Source organism: Canis aureus, chromosome 23, assembly GCF_053574225.1.
Source record: "Canis aureus isolate CA01 chromosome 23, VMU_Caureus_v.1.0, whole genome shotgun sequence".
Lineage (NCBI taxonomy): Eukaryota > Metazoa > Chordata > Mammalia > Carnivora > Canidae > Canis > Canis aureus.
In genome coordinates this window covers 35,598,663-35,617,128 of record NC_135633.1, presented here as the reverse complement: position 1 = coordinate 35,617,128, position 18,466 = coordinate 35,598,663, and the positions used below count along the sequence as shown (strand labels likewise).

The window sequence follows — 18,466 nt, the reverse complement described above, 5'->3', positions numbered from 1 at the left end:
TGTCCTTTTTATGTTTGGAAAATTGGAAAATTAGATTACATACTGTTTCAATTCTTCAATTGTAAAATTGGTAAGATCTGGAACATCTTGATCTTCATTTTGATCTTCCTCCTCTTCTGGGGGAGGCTGAGCAGCAACTTCACTTACTTCTTCAGTTGGAAAAAAAATAAACTTCTCAATACCATCCTCTAAGCATTCTTTATAGAGGAACATTATAGTGTTATAAAAATAGAGAATCCGGGTGGGGGGTGGGAGTGACTGGGTGACAGGCACTGAGGGGGGCACTTGATGGGATGAGCACTGGGTGTTATTCTATATGTTGGCAAATTGAACACCAATGAAAAATAAATTTATAAAAAAAAAAAAATAGAGAATCCCATCTTGTCTATTCATTGTATTTACTGGCCAAGGAAACTAATACAATTATTTTGATAAATGATACTAGGTTTGATTTCTTAAAAGTCAATTTTCACATGAATTTTATTTCCTCAATATTCAAACTATTTTAAAAAGCTAAAATAATGAAGAATAATAATGAGTCTGCACATGACATTTGCAGGAATGTTAATTGAAACAATGTCCACTGTAAAGGTATTAGTGCCATAATAGAAAATTTTTAAATAATTTCATTATAAACCAATTATATTTGATATTTGGAAAAAAATTATTTTAAGAACTTTTATCATAACTTATTATATCATAATACAGCTTTATAAGTTAATGAACTTTCATAGAGATGAAGTATAGAACCATACTTACGTGTTGTAGCTGAATCAGGCTGAGACAATTTGAGAATTCCTGTTTTTAATAGTTTTGAAAATAATTCATTTACATCCACCTGACTGAGATGATTATCAGGATATGCCTTAGGAAGAGCTCCTTTAAAAAAAAATAACACTTAAATGAAAGTTGAACTTAAAGATGCATATTATACTAAGCATTTTTTAAGTTTTCTTCAAGACGCCTATCAACAGGATATTTGACAAACTCATGTTAAAGATGAGTGTAATTATCTCAGAAGCTCCTAAAATGAATTTTTCATTTTGGTCATTAGCAAGTCATCATCTCTTAAAAATACATTCTAGGATAATACTAAAAGCTAACACTGAAAACATTGATACTTCGCAAATGTTTATAAGTACTTTATATGTATTATCTAAAAACAAAAAATGACAGTATTATGTACTTTTGCTTAATTAAATTCATGCCAAAGAAAAGCAGAATACACAGAACAGAAAGCCTCATGCTCCCTTCTATTTAATGTAGCACCACCTCTAGATCCAACTTCCCACTTTTCTCATTTTCTAACCATACTGGGAAAGATAGTTTTATATAGATGAACAGATTGCTATCTGTCAGCATAAATTTCCGGGGGCAGGTGGGGCGGGGAATACCCAAAGCCTAAGTGAAAGTATTCCTGCCCCCACCTCCATGACTACCCAGGGGAACTAAGGCAGGAAGATGAGCCATGTGGCTCAAAGATACCTGCCCCTCTGACCTTTGCTGAAGTACTGCCCTTGCAAAGTACCTCAAGCTACTGCTGAACAGGTGTGAGGGTTATTAAAGCTTCAATAATTTGACTAAATGAGACAAGGGTAACAGTCTCTAAGCTCATTGGTGAGGCATCAATCTTACATATTTTGCTAAGCACTAAGTAATCTTTTTTTTTTTTTTAAGATTTTATTTATTTATTCATGAGAGAGACAGCGCAAGAGAGGCAGAGACACAGGCAGAGGGAGAAGCAGGCTCCATGCAGGGAGCCCAACAAGGGACTCGATCCCGGATCTCCAGGATCACACTCCGGGCTGCAGGCGGCACTAAACCACTGCGCCACCAGGGCTGCCCAGCACTAAGTAATCTAATAATTATTATTCTTTAAACTATAAACACAGTATTTTAATGTATTTGTATGTCACTATTATACATCTCACTATACCTGTAGAAAAAAGTTCTAAACTACTAAAAATTGAGGGCAGCCCGGGTGGCTCAGCAGCTTAGTGCCGCCTTCAGCCCAGGGCGTGATCCTGGAGACCCGGGATCGAGTCCCACATTGGGCTCCCTGCATGGAGCCTGCTTCTCCCTCTGCCTGTGTCTCTGCCTCTCTCTCATTCTCTCTCTCATGAATAAATAAATAAAATCTTTTAAAAATAAATAAAATAAACTACTAAAAATTGCTCTTAATGGCAGAAAACTCAGTTTGCATCCACAATACACATAATCCCTGCCCTTAACCACTACATACCCTTGTACAGAGGTAGGCTAATTAATCTGTTGAAATATCTGAACTTATGAATTAAAACATTAACCTCAATAGTTACGTAGCATTTCACATACTAGTTTAACATTTGTATTTCATTAGAATTAGCTATTTATGTTTCAGATTTTTAACTAGCTCTTCACAAGTTTGTGGGCAGCCAACTTTAGTGATCAAGGCTATGAACTATAGAACCAGACTCCTCTCCTGGGATTTTAACTAGAAATTCCACTTTCTAGTTGTATGACATGACCAAGTTACTTTTCTGTGCCTCAGTTTTACAGGTACCTGTATAAAAAGGGTAGTAAAACTTCTTGCTAATTACTAGCATTAAATAAATATTTGGAAGGCAATAAGATGTAGGGTTGTTTTAAAAAAAAGTCACTAGCAGGGCACCTGGGTGGCTTAGTTAAGCATCTGACTTTGGCTCAGGTCATGATCTCAGGATCCTGGGATCAAGCCCCACATCAGGCTTCACGCTCAGTGGGGAGTCTGCTTGTCCCTGTGCCTCTCTTCCCACTCTCTAAAATAACATCTTTTAAAAAGTCAATAAATCCTGTTACACACTATAAATAAATAAGAATCATCCTAACACAATGCCTAGCATACAGCAAATGATCAATATGTTTAAATGAACAAAAGGACATGGGGCGCCTGGCTGGCTTGGTGGCTTGGGCTTCCAACTCTGATTTTGGCTTGAGTGGTGATCTCAGGGTTGAGTTCAGCCAGTAGTCCCACTAGAGATTCTTTCCTTCTGCCCCTCCCCCTGCTCTCACTCTAATAAATAAATCTTTTTAAAAATGGATGAATAAATGAACATATATTTACTACTAAGAAAGGGGTATTTTTACTTTCATTTTAGAAAAGAAACTTTAAGAGAAGCTGAATATAGAACACTAAATACTTTTCACAACTCTTTAATAGTAAGCAGAACTTGAAGAAGGCAGACAATATGTAACATCTCTCTCAATACCTCCTACCTAAAGGAAAAACATAGTAATCTCTGTGACACACTGCTATGCCCTGTATGTATACACATGCACCCCAAGGCTGTAAAAGCAAAAAGAAAATTTGCAGTTTTTAATCTCATACAAAAAGGAAAAAAATTTGCAGTTTTTGCACACTATTTCATGCCACCAACCCCAATACAACAAATCCTCTACTCAACAAAAAAATTTAGTTCTAAAGGAAAATACATTAATACAGCAAAAGTTACAAAGTACTTTTGCATATACTACCTTATTTGATTCTCTTAAAAGAAATTCCCAGGCAAATACTGACTTTATTGTCTCCTGTCTTTGGGGAAGCAACTGAATCAGAGAGAATATTTGTTTATAGTAGTATAGTTTCTAATACTCTGGTCTTCTGACTTTAGATCCCAATTCTTTATTTCCCTTTTCATTATAGTGACAAAAAAAAAAACATGAAAACTATTATTTAATACTAATTGTCAATCCAGAAATATTTTTTAAGAAAAGCTTTCAAATCAATTGAATGAATTCCTGTGATGCCACAGTTTAAGAACTAAAGCATAAACTAGAGCTTGGCTAGGACTTTCCTACCTCAGAAGTTCTGGACAACTCCCCTAAATTTGTAAGCAAATTGTGCCACACTAGAGCCACGTTTCTGAAAATGTCTGTTTTAATGATTCAGAAATAAAAGTACCACTACAATTTGGTGGTAGAGCTAGTTCTCAGTACACTAAAACTCTGCAGTAATTTTATAAATCACAATTTATATACTTTCCATTTTTCTATTAAAGCTAAATTTCACTTTTAAAACTCCCACATCCAAAATTGTTATTGTATCCATAGCAATATTGTTACTATGCTTCATTTTACAGTAACAAAAGAGCTTATCAGGGTACTTGGCTAGGGAGTCACAGTTTTTTTCTACTTCTTTCTTTTTTGTTTTGATTTTTTTAAGTAAGCTCTAGTCCTAATGTGGAGCTTGAACTCACAACCTCAAATCGAGTCACATACATACTCTACCAACTGAGCCAACCAGGTGCCCCATTTCTACTTTTTTAACATATCATGCACAATTTTTATTTGAGAGCCCATAAAAACATATGAATGAATCAAATTTATAAGGCAATGTCCCCAGTATTCACTTAATGTTTACTGGATTATCACATATACACAAAACCAAAACTAAAATATCAAATAACTGAGATTTCTGAGGTTCATTTACTTCACTTTACCAAATATCACCTTTCTACTCCCACTCCTCCCAGCTTCCCTTCTCTCTTTTTTTATGCTCTACAAAATCCTGGCTAACCATCTCCAGTTGTAAACAGGATCAGTTACTATGCACAGTATGATGCTGAATACACATCAACAATGTAAACAAAAGAACAAAAAATTCCAGCCAGATTAAATTTCTCTAAATTGCGTAGACCTCCTCAAAATGGTCATTTTGTAAAACTGACAAAGTACTCAACAAAACAGTATCTATCTTTTGAAAAAACACAAAATTCAAAAAGTACATACCCGAAGGATTCTGAACAAATGCTCCAGGATTTTGTGGATGAACCGGCAAAAACTGTTGTCCTTGGCCAAATGCTACTGGCTGAGCAACACCACTAAGAACCTTGAAGAGAAACCTTGGTTTTAAGAATATCCTTTCTGTATTTTAACTAAAACTTTGGAACATTCTAATCATATAAAAATACTGACAATATCCTAAGGCTTGGTCTCTATAATAAAAATTTACAAGTGTAACTTGAATGGGTCATTTCATTTCTAGACTTTATACAAAAAAAAAAAAAAGAAAAAAAGAAATACCTTCCCTTACCTGTTTCACAGAATTATAAGGAACTGAGAATAAATGTGAAGCTTCTTAGAGAAGTTTAAGATACTATGCAAATGTAAGGTAGCCAACAAGCTGTGTGACCTTACACAAATCACTTTACCTTGCTGGTGCTTTCCCTTATTTTACAAATAGAACTAATATCCAGAGATGTGACCTGTACACAATCATAATGGCTAGTTAACAGCAAAGCTGAGGCCAGAACTCCTGACCTGATTCCTTCCTACAGATATCAAAAGCCTGATTTAATTATCAATCTATAAACTCTGTGTTGATCATCCTGCGTGGACATCACCCTAAAAACCCACCCTCCACCCCTACTTGCAGGCTTTCACTCTCTTAAAAAAAAAAAAAAAAAAAAAATGCACACACGCGCATGTGTGTCTGTGATAGAGACGAGATTTCTCAAATCTCCAGACCTTGGAAAAGCTAAAATCAGTTTTGGATTTAAATTGCAAATTTAAGCCCCAGAGACTCTCCTCCCACTTGCCCAACATGTGGACTTTGAAGTACCTTAAAAACTTCCCAATCTACAGAATAAATTATTTCCTGAAAATCTTCAAACCCTAGAAATGTTAAAAACAGTTATCTGCGTATAACATTTTAGAGTAACTACAGCGGACTTACCTGTTGAGATGCCTGAATATTTCCTACTGTTATTGGAGCAGGTAAATTGCCAAAGTTTCCAAACTGGGAACTCTGAAGATTCTTTTCATCAAAATAGTGTCCAGAAGCTCTGTTAAGTGGATTGGAGAAACTCTGGTTTCCAGGGCCATGTGGTCCATTAAAATTTGGTCCTTGAGGTGAATCAAACATTTGTTCATGTCTTTGGAACTGCAGTCCTTGGGATGGGGCATTAAAAGCATTACCAGGTGGATCATTATATGGACCAGTCTGATTGAAAGACACCGATTCAAGCCTCTGTGAAGGATGATTGTCAAATCGTGTGCTTTGAAGACCAAGAGGAATATCAAATCTTGATGCTTGCTGGTGTTGTGGACCATCAAATCTCTGAGGTACACCATCAAATCTTGGTTGAACTTGCTGTCCAGGTGGTCCATCAAATCTCTGTGGTCCTGGCTGACCAGTTCTTTCAAATCTAGGACCTGGCTGCCCATGTAATCCATCAAATCTTGGCAAGAGTGATGGCTGACCTGGCTGCCCATCAAACCTTAAAGCATGACAGCCTTCAAATCTTGGACCACCTTGACCCAGAGGCCCTTCAATTCTGAGGCCACCTCCTGGCACAGAAGGACCCTCAAACCTCATTCCACCTCCTTGTTGGACTAACGGTCCTTCAAACCTGATCCCAACCCCGGGTTGACCATGTGGACCCTCAAACCTAAGGTTCCCACCAAGTTGATTATGTTGTCCTTCAAACCTCAAACCAGCTACTGACTGACCATGGGGGCCCTCAAACCTCATTCCAACTCCCTGCTGTAGCAAAGGCCCCTCAAATCTGATCCCACCTGCTGGCTGACCATGAGGTCCATCAAACCTAATTGCAGCCCCTGATGGACCATGACCTCCTTCAAACCTAAGTCCACCTACAGGCTGACCTCGGGGATTATCAAATCTAAGTCCACCCACCGGCTGACCATGCGGTCCCTCAAACCTTAGACCACCCACAGGTTGACCCCGATGTCCCTCAAACCTGAGACCACCCACAGGCTGGCCCCCTGGTCCTTCAAATCGCAAACCACCTGCAGATCCCTCAAACCTCAGACCAGGGGAACCTTCGAACCGAAAACCACCTCCTCCTGCTTGACCAATCGGCCCCTCAAACCGCAGAGGTGTCCCCACAGGTCCTGGAGGACCTTCAAATCTCAAAGGACACCCACCTCCTAGCTGACCTTGTGGTCCTTCAAATCTCAAAGGGCCACCACCCCCCATTTGTCCTGGTGACCCATCAAACCGAAGAGAACCTGGTGTAGGAGGTCCATCAATTCTAGGGCTTAATTTATTAGGTCCTTCAAAAATCATCTTGGTTGGGCCATCTCTTGTTACTGATGGCCTACTAGGTCCATCAAATAATGGTCTATCTTCAGCTAAAGCTGTAAGTCGCTGATTTGTATCAAGGCCGGCAAATCTTGATGCTGGGCTATCTACAAATGGTTTATCTGAATCTTCATATCTAGGTCGCTTAAGTGGAAAACGATCATTGAATGGTGATCTCTGTTCTTCTCGTACACCTTTTAAAAAGAAAAAAAAAAAGTTATTTTCCCTGAATCTTAATTTATATCAAAATATCTTCAATCTTCTCTGTTCATGTAAATGTTTAGCCAAAAATATCCAAAACTATCTCATTTTATTAGGGGGGAAGGAAAAGATAGCATCATCAAGCAGCAGGTAAGAAGATGCCCTCTACAGTCAGACACACCTGGGTTTAAAAAAAAAAAAAAAAAATCCCCATTCTGTCAACTAATTAGACTTTGAGAGCAAGTTATTTAAACCTCTCTGGTCTTGCTTCCTATCTGTAAAATGAGAGAATACAGATTTAATTGGGTTATTGTGAGGATTAAATCAGATTACATAAATGAAGAACCTAAGAAAAGCACCTAACAGAGGGTGGCCTTGTAAATATTAGCTCCCTTCCCTTCCCTTTGAGGGAAAAAAATGAAACAAAAGGTAGTCTGAACAGTCACAAAAATCCATCCCCACTTAGCTTGTTCATTTTCCCTTCACTGCTGTGTGATTCAATAGGCATAATCTGATTTAACTTTTTCTACCTTTAGCAGAGACTTGCTCGTCATGTCTTCTCCGGCCCTCATGGGGTGAAAGATTCTCAGCATAAGTACGACTCCCAGATATAGGAGAAAGACGTCTTGCTCTTTCACTAAATTGTTCTTTTCTGTCAAACTGTGCTCCACTATTCCTACTTGCATGTTTACTTTTGGATGGCTCACATTCTATTCCAGACAACAAGGCATCAGTCAAAGGGTAGTCAAAAATATCAGGATCTAAGAGATCAAGTCTTGGAAATGAATGCTGAACCTGTGTCCTTTTCAGTTTTGCTTTATGTTCATAGTAGGTTAATTCAGCATCAGATAAGAGAGGTTTCTTTTTTAATCCACCTTTATTTTCTTCTGTAGGACTATCCCGTACATTGCATCTATGTTTACCTTCTTGATACTGAAATAGCTGTCGAATTTGATGCACAACAACAAGGAACTCATCCTGTGTAATTTCACCAGATGCTAAACGTTCACTCGTCTGCATAGGGGTGATAAAAGGAAATCAAATATTTTAAATATAAAAAGTATTTAAAAAAAAAAAAACTTAAGACAAAAGAGAATAATAACTACAAGTGATCATAGTAACTACCTTTTGAAGTAATTCTCTTTTGCTTGCAAGAGTTAACTCTTTAGGAATCTGAAGATTGGCATCTACACTTAATCGATGCTGCTGCTTTGGGGCTCGAGGTGACAAGATTCCTTTAGTGCTTGACCAGCTCTCCCTATGCCTTAGATGAGGAGATTTACTATGTTCATCACCCTGTTGTAAGCTGAAACCATAAAAGCAGTATGTTACTTCATAAAAAGTGTTTAAATTTCTCAGGACCAAATTCCAAAGGATCTGGTTAAAACAAATATATGTAACTATAAAAGTTAATTAAATGATTAAGAGCATAGTATCTGAAGTCAGGAAAATCACACATGAATTCTAATTCTTGCATGTCCTAGATGTGCAGCTTTACGTAGATTAGTTGACCTTTCTAAACTTCAGTTTCCTTATCTGTAAAATAGGACTAATGATGGTATTTCATCCAGAGTTATTAAGAAATAAATGGAAAAATAAAGTACTAGCTATAGCATCCAATAAGTACTCAATTTTTAAATTAACATTGTATTTTAAAATTAGTACAATTTATTTTACTCGATTAAAAATGTTAACATCCTACCTTTTATTTTCTTCCCAACCAGATTTCCATCTTTTGGTAGACTTGGAACTTTGCCAATTCTCTATATTCTCCTTTGGTTCAGTGCCAGACTTTGTAGAATGCTGGTTTGCAGCTTCTTGTGGTCGTTCCTCTTCCGTCTTTTTTATCCGCCTTGGATCTCGAATATCTTGTTTATTACTTCTCTTAGCATTTCGCTCTTCCCTGGAAGGTAGTGTAAACTCTTCCATATGTGACTGCTTAACTCCTGATTGCCGGATCTTTCCAGCTTTGGGTGTCGAAGTTGGAGACATACTCCTTTGCCTTCGTTTGGGTGACCGCCGGTCTCTTCTCTTCGGAGAATGTATAATTGGTGACCGAGACTTGGGTGATCTCGATCTTGATCGCTTTCTAGTACTTGATCTCCCTGGTTTTGTCCCTTGTTTTTCTGACTCTTCTGTTATTGTATCCTGCTTTTGTACAATGCCATTGATGATTTTGTTTCTACTTCCAACCAGTCTGTGTTCAGATGACTTCATGTGTTCATCTTTATCCTTTTTTTCTGCGGCTTTTCTCTTCTCTTTTACATCATCATCTTTGCTATCAGTCTTATCCTGAAGATGTTTTTTTAACCTTGGATCTCTCTTGCTCATATCAGACACCCTTGTACTTTCAGATTCTTGATTTTTCAAGTCTTTTGTGTGGGATAATTTGTTTTTCAAAGGTGATGGTGATTTAGATTTAGATTTAGATTTAGAATCGAATTGGTCAAGTTCTTTTTTTGTTATTTTTTCACCTGATTTACTTTTCTCTTGCTTGGATGAATTTAGTTTTTCAGAGGGTACAGTTTTACTTGTCTTAATATCAGATTGGTTCAATGTGTTCATTAGGAATTCTTTCCTATGACTCTGATCTTTTCCATGCGAAGAATGTTGACTCATCCTATTAAGACGGGGATCCCGGTTAGTTCCTTTCAAATCCTGAATTTGTAACGATGGACCTGGACGGCTTTTCTCAGGTTGCACAGGAACCTGGTGTGGAGGTTTAACTGCCATAGGGGGAATCTGTGGAACATGTAATTTGGATGGTGCAGATCCAGGACCTAAGTTAGATGTCTCCTGCTGAACACTAAGAGAAACTGCCTGAAATAGAAAATAAATGTTCATGTTAATATACATAAAATGTCCAGACTGTCAGGAGACAACCAAAATCAAAAACTAAAGAATGTAATGTTTATTCAATAAATCCATTCAATATAACATTTACACTGTATACTTCTAGTGTTTAAAAGTAGAGATTAAAATGAAGAGAAAGTTCATGTACCTATGGGGCTTATAATTTATTAGTCCTCTGCTTTGGAGTTTTTATAATATAATCTTTAAGTAGAATGAAAAAATATCCTCCATCTTCCTAATTATTCAGGATTCTGAGCCAGACTTCTAAGAAACTGCTAAATAAATCACTGCACCACAGGTGCACAAGTGTCAAAGAGCAAAGAGTCATTCCAGCTAAATTTTATGTCATAAAATAGTCCCTCCTAAGATCACTGATAATGGACTTACAAAATTTTGCCTTCCTGTACCTTCCTTACTCTCAAATTCAAGTGCTAAGTAAAATAACTTAGTAAAAGGTCATTTATGCATGGAAATATGTAACCTTCTTGTCCTCCTCAGTTTTGTGATGGCTTTTCTTTTTTATTTTTTTTTATTTTTATTTATTTATGATAGTCACACAGAGAGAGAGAGAGAGGCAGAGACAGGCAGAGGGAGAAGCAGGCTCCATGCACCGGGAGCCCGACGTGGGATTCGATCCCAGGTCTCCAGGATCGCGCCCTGGGCCAAAGGCAGGCGCCAAACCGCTGCGCCACCCAGGGATCCCATGTGATGGCTTTTCTTTTGTAGGTTTCTAACAACCAGATTTCTACTCATGAGACCTAAGCTCATAAAACATTAAAGACTATACAAAAACATTCACAGGGGATCCCTGGGTGGCTCAGCGGTTTGGCGCCTGCCTTTGGCCCAGGGCGCGATCCTGGAGACCCAGGATCGAGTCCCACGTCAGGCTCCCTGCATGGAGCCTGCTTCTCCCTCTGCCTGTGTCTCTGCCTCTCTCTCTCTCTCTCTCTGACTATGATGAATAAATAAATAAAATCTTAAAAAAACAAAAACATTCACAGCACATCTTCTATCTGGGACAGATATTAAATTCACATGCTAATAAAGTCTTGAGATAGCAATTTAACAGAAAGATATTCGAAAAAAAATAGCGTATAGCCATTCAAGTGGCTTTTATAATAAATAATTAAAAATTTGGCCTAATAAATATACTATAATTTGCAAAACAAATAGAAAAAATATACATACTAATAACATACTAATACAAACTAATAATTACTTATCAGAAGACAGGCTTAAAATATTTAAAATGCCAAACATCCTCTACTTACCAGTTGTGCCTTAGCTTGCTCTAGCTCAAGCTCCAGCTTCTTCTGCTGAAGTTCTAATAACTGTTTTTGTTTTGCCAGTAACTGTTGCCTTATTAGTTGTTCTTGGGTAAGATTCTTTTGTATATCAGGAACAATTGGAGGCGTAGAGATGCTAGGGGAACTGACCACTGTGCCAGGTGTTGTAGGCTCTTCAGGCTATAAGAAAAAATAATGTGTTAAAAAAAAAATTTCACAGCTAAAAATGAAGCTAAGGGAAACTACAAATTACCAGCTTCTCTCTTAATAAATACTATTCGTAATCATAAATGGCCAGTCATGTTTAAAAGAACACAGAAAATTTTTCAAAAATTTAAAAACTGAAATAGATTATTGTAATACCTAAACAAGGAGAATATATTTTTAAATGCACTATGAACCTGAGTGGAAAAAAGAATTTTCTTAGCTAAACTATTTCAGCACAGGTATTCTTGAGATTTCTTTCTGGCACGAAATTTTAGATAAATCAAAATTCACATTAAAACTTACCGATTTATTTAAAAACTTAGGATTCACATGGATGCTAGATGTATTCACATTGGGGGGCAGAGGCTTAATAGGCCAAGCAGGATCTAACGAATTGACTCTGACATCCAGGGCATAAAGTTTCTTCAAAGGGAATATTTCATCCCATGTGGAACGTAATTTAAATAAACTTTTTCTAGTATTTTCATCCACCTAGAACAACAGAACAATTCTATGGCTTGTTAAGTTACTATAGAATGTTTTAAATATTAAGTATTAAAGGTACATAAATCTGTTCTACTCAATATAGCAAACATATTACTTATGCACAAATACATACAGCAGTAATAAGTTATTAAAGGTGTATTTGGTTTGTAAATGTAAAGCTAATAAAGAAATTTATCCCTCAAAAAAAAAAAAAAAAGACAAATTAGTCCCTGTCTCCTAGTCTTCATGAAAGCAAACAACTAAGCAATTCTTCATATTTTTATTAATACAAAATGCTTCCAAATTCTAGGGCTTGATATAGCATTCCTTGTTATTTTTACTCTGAACTAGTTCACCTGATGGCTTAATTTTTATTAAAACTATCTCACTAAGCAGTCTTCTGCAATACAATTTGGTTGGCAACTATGAATGAGTTATTTGTGATGTGGAAGGTACCTTAAAAATTGAAAGTCACAAAAATCTTACCCACTGATGAGCTTCAGTTTTATATAACTTAATCTGCTCACACTTGTGATGGGAATAATAAATGATATTCAAAAACTAGCCATCAGAGAAACCTCTTACTTGGGAAACTAAGTTAAAATTTTACTTTTGGATAATAAAGCCTTGACCATATTCAAGTCTTTAGAGAATTATACTTAACTATAAAGTCATTTTCATCAAATGCAGTGTCAAGGCCGTATCAGATTCAATAAAAGGTAGTCTACCAAACACCCAACTAAATTTGAACATCATGAAATTCAAACAGGGAGGCTGGTTTAGCTCCTCAACCTCTGTAACACAAAGTTGGCTTCTCCTTAGACTACAGCTTCAGGAAAGCAGTATTTAGCCAAGGTCTACAATACACTGTTAATTAACAGGCTCTTTAATACAATTTGAAATACAGATTTCCAAATTTCTTCTGCATATACTTACTAGCAGTATTTTTTCTGAAGAACTTAGAATAAAAAAATATTACTCAAGTAGCAACTACACATTTTCTGCTCTAACAAACAAGTAAAATCTGATAATAGTCCTTTCAGAATTATCCCAATTCTCCAAGTCTACAAATATAAGTTCTCAAAACACAACAGGTGCGGCTAATAAAATATAAGAACTACCAATTTTGTGTTAGGAAACAATATTTAAAACTAAATTGCTTATGAATGTCCTTTTGCTCAATGTGAAAGATATAAAGCTTGACAGGAAGAGAATTGATTACTCCAGCAAATCAAATCCCTTGTCTTCCTCAGTATACTACTATATTAACCAAACTACCAGATACAATGTTATGGAAGGAATTTGCAATCCCTAGGTATAGAAACTAACAAACCTTTCTTCTCAACACTAAGGGACCTTAAAAAGTATTTCCAAAATAACCTAATGCAATTAACTGGTCCACCATTCACACATTCCTAGAACATTCACATTAAATATACGTGAACAAAGTAACAAGAGGAAACATTTTGAGGAAAAAAAAAAAAAATCACAAAAGTTTCAGGCACCAATCACAGGTTGAGACACACTGGAAGACCACGCTTTTCTTTTTTAGATAGGAACAGTCAACATCCTAACACCAGAAGCCTAACAATGAAATTTGAAGTACTCTTGACAGCTTCAGATCTTTTTGCCCATGTCTTAGAGACGGAACAGATGTTCAAATCAAATGAACAATTAAAAAAAATTCTAAAAGCAAACCCATCTATTCTTGAATGGATAATGTAAAACCCCTAGAATCTGCTAAAAAAAAAAAAAGTCTAATATTAAACACTAACTTTAGCATGGTACTTGGCAAACATCCAAGAGAATAAAACATTTCACCACCCAAGAAAACCCAACACAAAGACAAGTATTTATTTAATCAGGAACACATTTTTTTAAAAATTCAAATGTTTCTAAATGCATATATACCTTTTCAAACACACAAATAAATGTTGCAACTAGATTTTTAGTAAAGGCAGTGAGATACTCTCTTCCAACGTTTTTCACGATAGAATCCATAAGGTACATAACAGGAAGCTTCTCTGAGGAAGGAGCCTGAAGTGATAAAAAGAAACTGAGAAGTTTAGTATAATGAATTGTCACCACAGAATTACTTTCAAAAGTGAGTTTTCAAACCTACAATACAGGCTTCTATCTTTGTTGACACTACTTTTGAAATAACCTTTATGAAAGTTAAATGTTCAAGCAATCTCTCACCTCTTACAATGATCTTTAGTTGAGCATATAAATAAGCTCAAAACTACAAGAAAAACCAGTCTTTAGTACATTCATTTTACACTCAATGGAATTTCAGGTTCATATGGTTAAAAAAAAAAAAAGTGTTTTAAGTGACCACAGGGGAGTTATTTTCTGTAACCCAAGTGTAAGCTTTGTGACTCACATTAATTTATAATAGTGTGCCTAGATTCAAGGAGTTTCCAGACTTCTGGCAGAAACCCTAATTTCCACAGGCATATTTTATATGTTAAAGTCTTATGACACTTTTGTTACCTGTAAAATCATTAGGATTACTTCTCTATAATCCAATGAACAAAGAAATTAAGTACACTTCACATATGAAGTTAATGGCAAAAAAAAAAAAAAAGACTCTTAAACTTGCACAAGAACATGCAGGAAGGTGCAAGTTGTTACTGATACAAGAAAAACTGGATGGAGCAGCTGCTGAGTCATGTAAATCAGGTCGAACTTGACTCTGGAAACCAGGATTTGTCCTGACGATTTTCTTCACAGCATGGACTCTCCGTCGAAATATTTCTCCTCTGACATGCACAAACCAGAGTTTCTAAATTTGTGCAAAGCCAGTGTGGTGATGCTGATACAGGTGGCCCTTTCCAAAGCAAAGAAATGTTGCCCCAGTTCAACTGCAATGCCTACCCACCACTGGCTTTTAGAATGTACAGCAAGTTTCCAGAAAGCATCAGCAGGTTCACAGACTTGAGGAGCATTAAGACACGCCATATAAACTGTTAACTCCGACTCCACAGGAGCACCCATGATTTTAAAACAAAAACAAAAAAATTATCCCCATTTACCCATCCCATGTGTATCGGAATCTTAACCCTGAACGACACTTACCCATAGCTACCTGTAGCTAGGGTAGGCTCACAGTTCTGCAGTACACAATGCCATATTTCACAAAACCAATTGCCCATACAAGTGTGTGGAAGTGCTCTTGCTTCTGATAACACCTTTACAACCAAAGTTGGCCAAGGAAACCTTTGAACAGCTTTGTATGAAAAATTTCTTTTAAGATCCTAATAAAAGGGTTCACAAGGCCACTGCATGTGGGTAAACTAGTAAGTACCAACATGTCAAATGCTTTATTGCTGTGTCTTTATCTTACCATGTCATGTTTTACACCATTTTTAGTCTTTGTTGTACTTAATGAAGACGGGCTCTTTAAAACCAAAATCTGTTCAGTAGGCTAATTTTTTATTGTACAAGTGAATCCCGTATGTAATAGTTTTTCACTACTACTGCCTCATGGGAGGAGTCAAATCAGGTGTGAATCTTTAAGTTTAGTAATGCTGAGACGCTAGAGAATAAGGACACAAAACATTCACCTCCAGAAAACACAAAACCAAGCCAGTTTGCTACCAAATGACAGAAAATCCCTCCCCTCACCCTCAACCCCAACCCTGATTATTTCCCCAGTGACTTTTACATCTTTTCCTCAAAACCTGGCTTTCCAAAAATAACCAGGAAACGTGTTCCAAAGAAAAAAAATTTCAGCTTTTATCAGCAAATAGTCCATCTATTTTCACCACTCTGTGTAGCCATACACAAATACAAATTTTAATGTGGTCACTATAGTCAGTTTTCACTTCTCGAAGGTCTTCTGGATCCATTAAAAACCAGCAAGGAAACTGTTGAGTGACAACCTGAACTGCTAAATATTAGGCTCTGTGGAGTATTAGTAATTCCAAAAATACTAGGTAATTAGATTTTTAATTCAATGTTTTTTTTTTTTAAAAAAACGCCAAGTGCAGTTTTGTTTTTTAAAAAAGGCATTCAATGTCAAGTTAAGCCTTCAATAAGGCAAAAACTAAGTTTTCACGTCCAACATGTTTGTGGTATCAATAAAGAGGATGTTGAGTACAAGAAATGCTTCCTTAAGTCTCATACTTTAAAAAAAAACAATAGCTGTTTCACATTCACAGGAAAAGGTGAATGAAGACTTGCATTTTAGCTGTCAGACTGAGCATGACAAAGTTGTTGGGCCCTTCAAAACAAAACAAAACAAAACAAAAAAAAACCTTTACTTTTTGTCCTCTTTAAATTAAGGTATGAAAGGACCACCTGAAACCGTGTATCTTGTGAACACATTTACCCAAAAGAGTGGATGGAACCTAAAGAATGAACCCAAGTCACTTAAAGACTTTTGTTTAAAACACACAACCACGTAGATAAAAATAAGTCTTGGAAACAGATTCTACACCTTACAAAGGTAAATAAAAAAGACAAATACATATTTTATATGTTTTATTCACAAATTTTATAATACCAGTCACACATTTCAAAACCATTTATTAGAGTCAGACCACTCAGTTGTACACTAGACAGAAACCGCCTCTAAACAATATATTGGTGGTTGTTGTTAAAGTGGCCTTTTAAAAGGGGTTCACTCTGCTAAAAGGAGGCTCATCCTGTTAATTTCAATCACTAACAACTAGAAAAAACTAAACCGTAAGTACAAGCTTGAAAAATAACTTAAAAACGTAATACTGGGAAGCTATTAGAACTCATTATGATAACTAAGTTTAACAGTAACTTAAATGACATATCGCTCCCACATGAATCCACAGAAGAGGAGGACTACAGGGAAATAAAGGGTGGCAGAGGACCACTTCTGTCAAGGGGTGAAGAAAAGCACGTCTTCACTATCAGGGAAGGGAGGAAAAAAAGAGAAAAGGAAGAGGAGGAGGGACTGAACTTTTCAAAAAAAAACTACAAGTACGTGTTACCCACTGGGCCAGTTCTCCACCTACAGGTTGGATAAGATCTCCTCCCCCCCACCCAAACCCCACCCTCACCCCCAATTTCCCGTATTTGGGGGCAAATTAGACCCTCCGATAGGAGAATAAAAGTTATAGCTAGCCGCCCCCACCCCAAAACGGGGCTGACGGGTGTGAGCAGCTGCCTGGCTGGCAGGGAATGGATTCTCCTCTCTTCCCTTTCGCATCATGTGCTTTTCAGGCGCCATGTTGGGCTCCTAACAGGCGGCTGCTCCACTCGGGGCCAATTCCCTATTCCCACCCACCAACAGCTCGCTCCCAGGTCCCCCTTCACCTCCTTCCAACCCACAGAGCACAATTACCCAAAAGGGTGCGGGGGGGGGGGGGGGAGGGGAGGGCGGGGAATGGGAGAACCACCACTCCCCACCTTCCCGGGGGTTAAAATGGTTTTAACTCTTACTTCCCCACACCACAAACTGCCTTTAAGTCTCCCCCTCCCCGAAGGGGTCTATTCAAAGCGTGTGTGTCGGGATATACAATGCGGTGGCCTAAATAGGGAGTTGGTAAGCGGAAGTAGGACTCCACCCTTCGCCCTCCCCACTCCCTCCCCCCCGAGAGAGGCCCACGCTCGAAGCCTGGGCCAAAGACCGAGCCTGAGTTGGAGGTGGAGGGTTGGAGAGGAGGAACACTGTCCCCCTTTGGATGGAAGCGAGACCTGGGATGAGGCTGACACTAAAATCAGGGAGTATTAGAAGAATAGGAGGCTGCGGGGTGTATAAAAACCTTGGCGGTTTGGGCCTCGATGAGAGAGACGATCTCCTTGGCGAAGGGCAGGTTCTCCTCGGCTAGAATGGTCAGCATATTGATGTGCGGTTTGCTATTGAAGGTCAGGTCTTCGAGTGATGATTGATAATCCCGACAGGCGTCCTCCCGGGCCCCCGCAGTACCGGCCTCGGCCGGCGTCTGCTCTGACATTGCGCCGCGGCCCCCCTCCGAGGTCCGCCGCAGCTGAAGCTGAAGCCGCTCTCGACACCCCGCCTCCCTTCCGACTCCTCTTCCTCTCCCCGGGTCTCTCGCGGCTCCGGCTTCACCACATGCTGACCGCGGAGGGGGGTTGGGGGACGACACGGGGGGAACCTCGGGTGTGAAACGCCGCCGTCTCAGGGGTGATCTCCGTCCACTTCCAGCCGCCACAGAAGCTTCTTTCTCCACAGACACAAAATGGCGGCGGCAGTGGCGGCTCCAGCTCCGAAAATGTCTGTGTTCCCAACCGCTGCGTCGTGCGAAATGAGCAAGGGGAGGGGAAATGTGCGGTAAAAGGGCGGGGCCGTTGATTCAGCCGGGCGTGATTGGCCCGGCCCGCAACGTCACAAGCCCCGCCTTCGGCCCTTCCGCAGGACGTCCTGGCCCCG

General features: G+C 38.3%; 1 protein-coding gene across 2 annotated transcripts in view; it reads right to left on the bottom strand.

The window, feature by feature from the left end:
* The window catches only part of PCF11 (PCF11 cleavage and polyadenylation factor subunit), a 23,703-nt gene extending 5,237 nt beyond the window's left edge, over nt 1-18,466 (bottom strand). The window contains exons 1-11 of one of the 2 annotated variants that reach the window (XM_077867237.1): nt 17,838-18,466; nt 14,008-14,133; nt 11,914-12,102; nt 11,389-11,583; nt 8,967-10,084; nt 8,390-8,570; nt 7,795-8,278; nt 5,693-7,257; nt 4,747-4,846; nt 760-879; nt 44-149 (exon numbers count right to left, since the gene is read on the bottom strand). In XM_077867237.1, coding sequence (XP_077723363.1) covers nt 44-149; nt 760-879; nt 4,747-4,846; nt 5,693-7,257; nt 7,795-8,278; nt 8,390-8,570; nt 8,967-10,084; nt 11,389-11,583; nt 11,914-12,102; nt 14,008-14,133; nt 17,838-18,029 — 4,376 coding nt within the window. In that variant the 5' untranslated portion in view covers nt 18,030-18,466. The remainder of the gene's footprint in view (nt 1-43; nt 150-759; nt 880-4,746; nt 4,847-5,692; nt 7,258-7,794; nt 8,279-8,389; nt 8,571-8,966; nt 10,085-11,388; nt 11,584-11,913; nt 12,103-14,007; nt 14,134-17,837) is intronic. The other variant, XM_077867238.1, reaches the window with a different exon arrangement.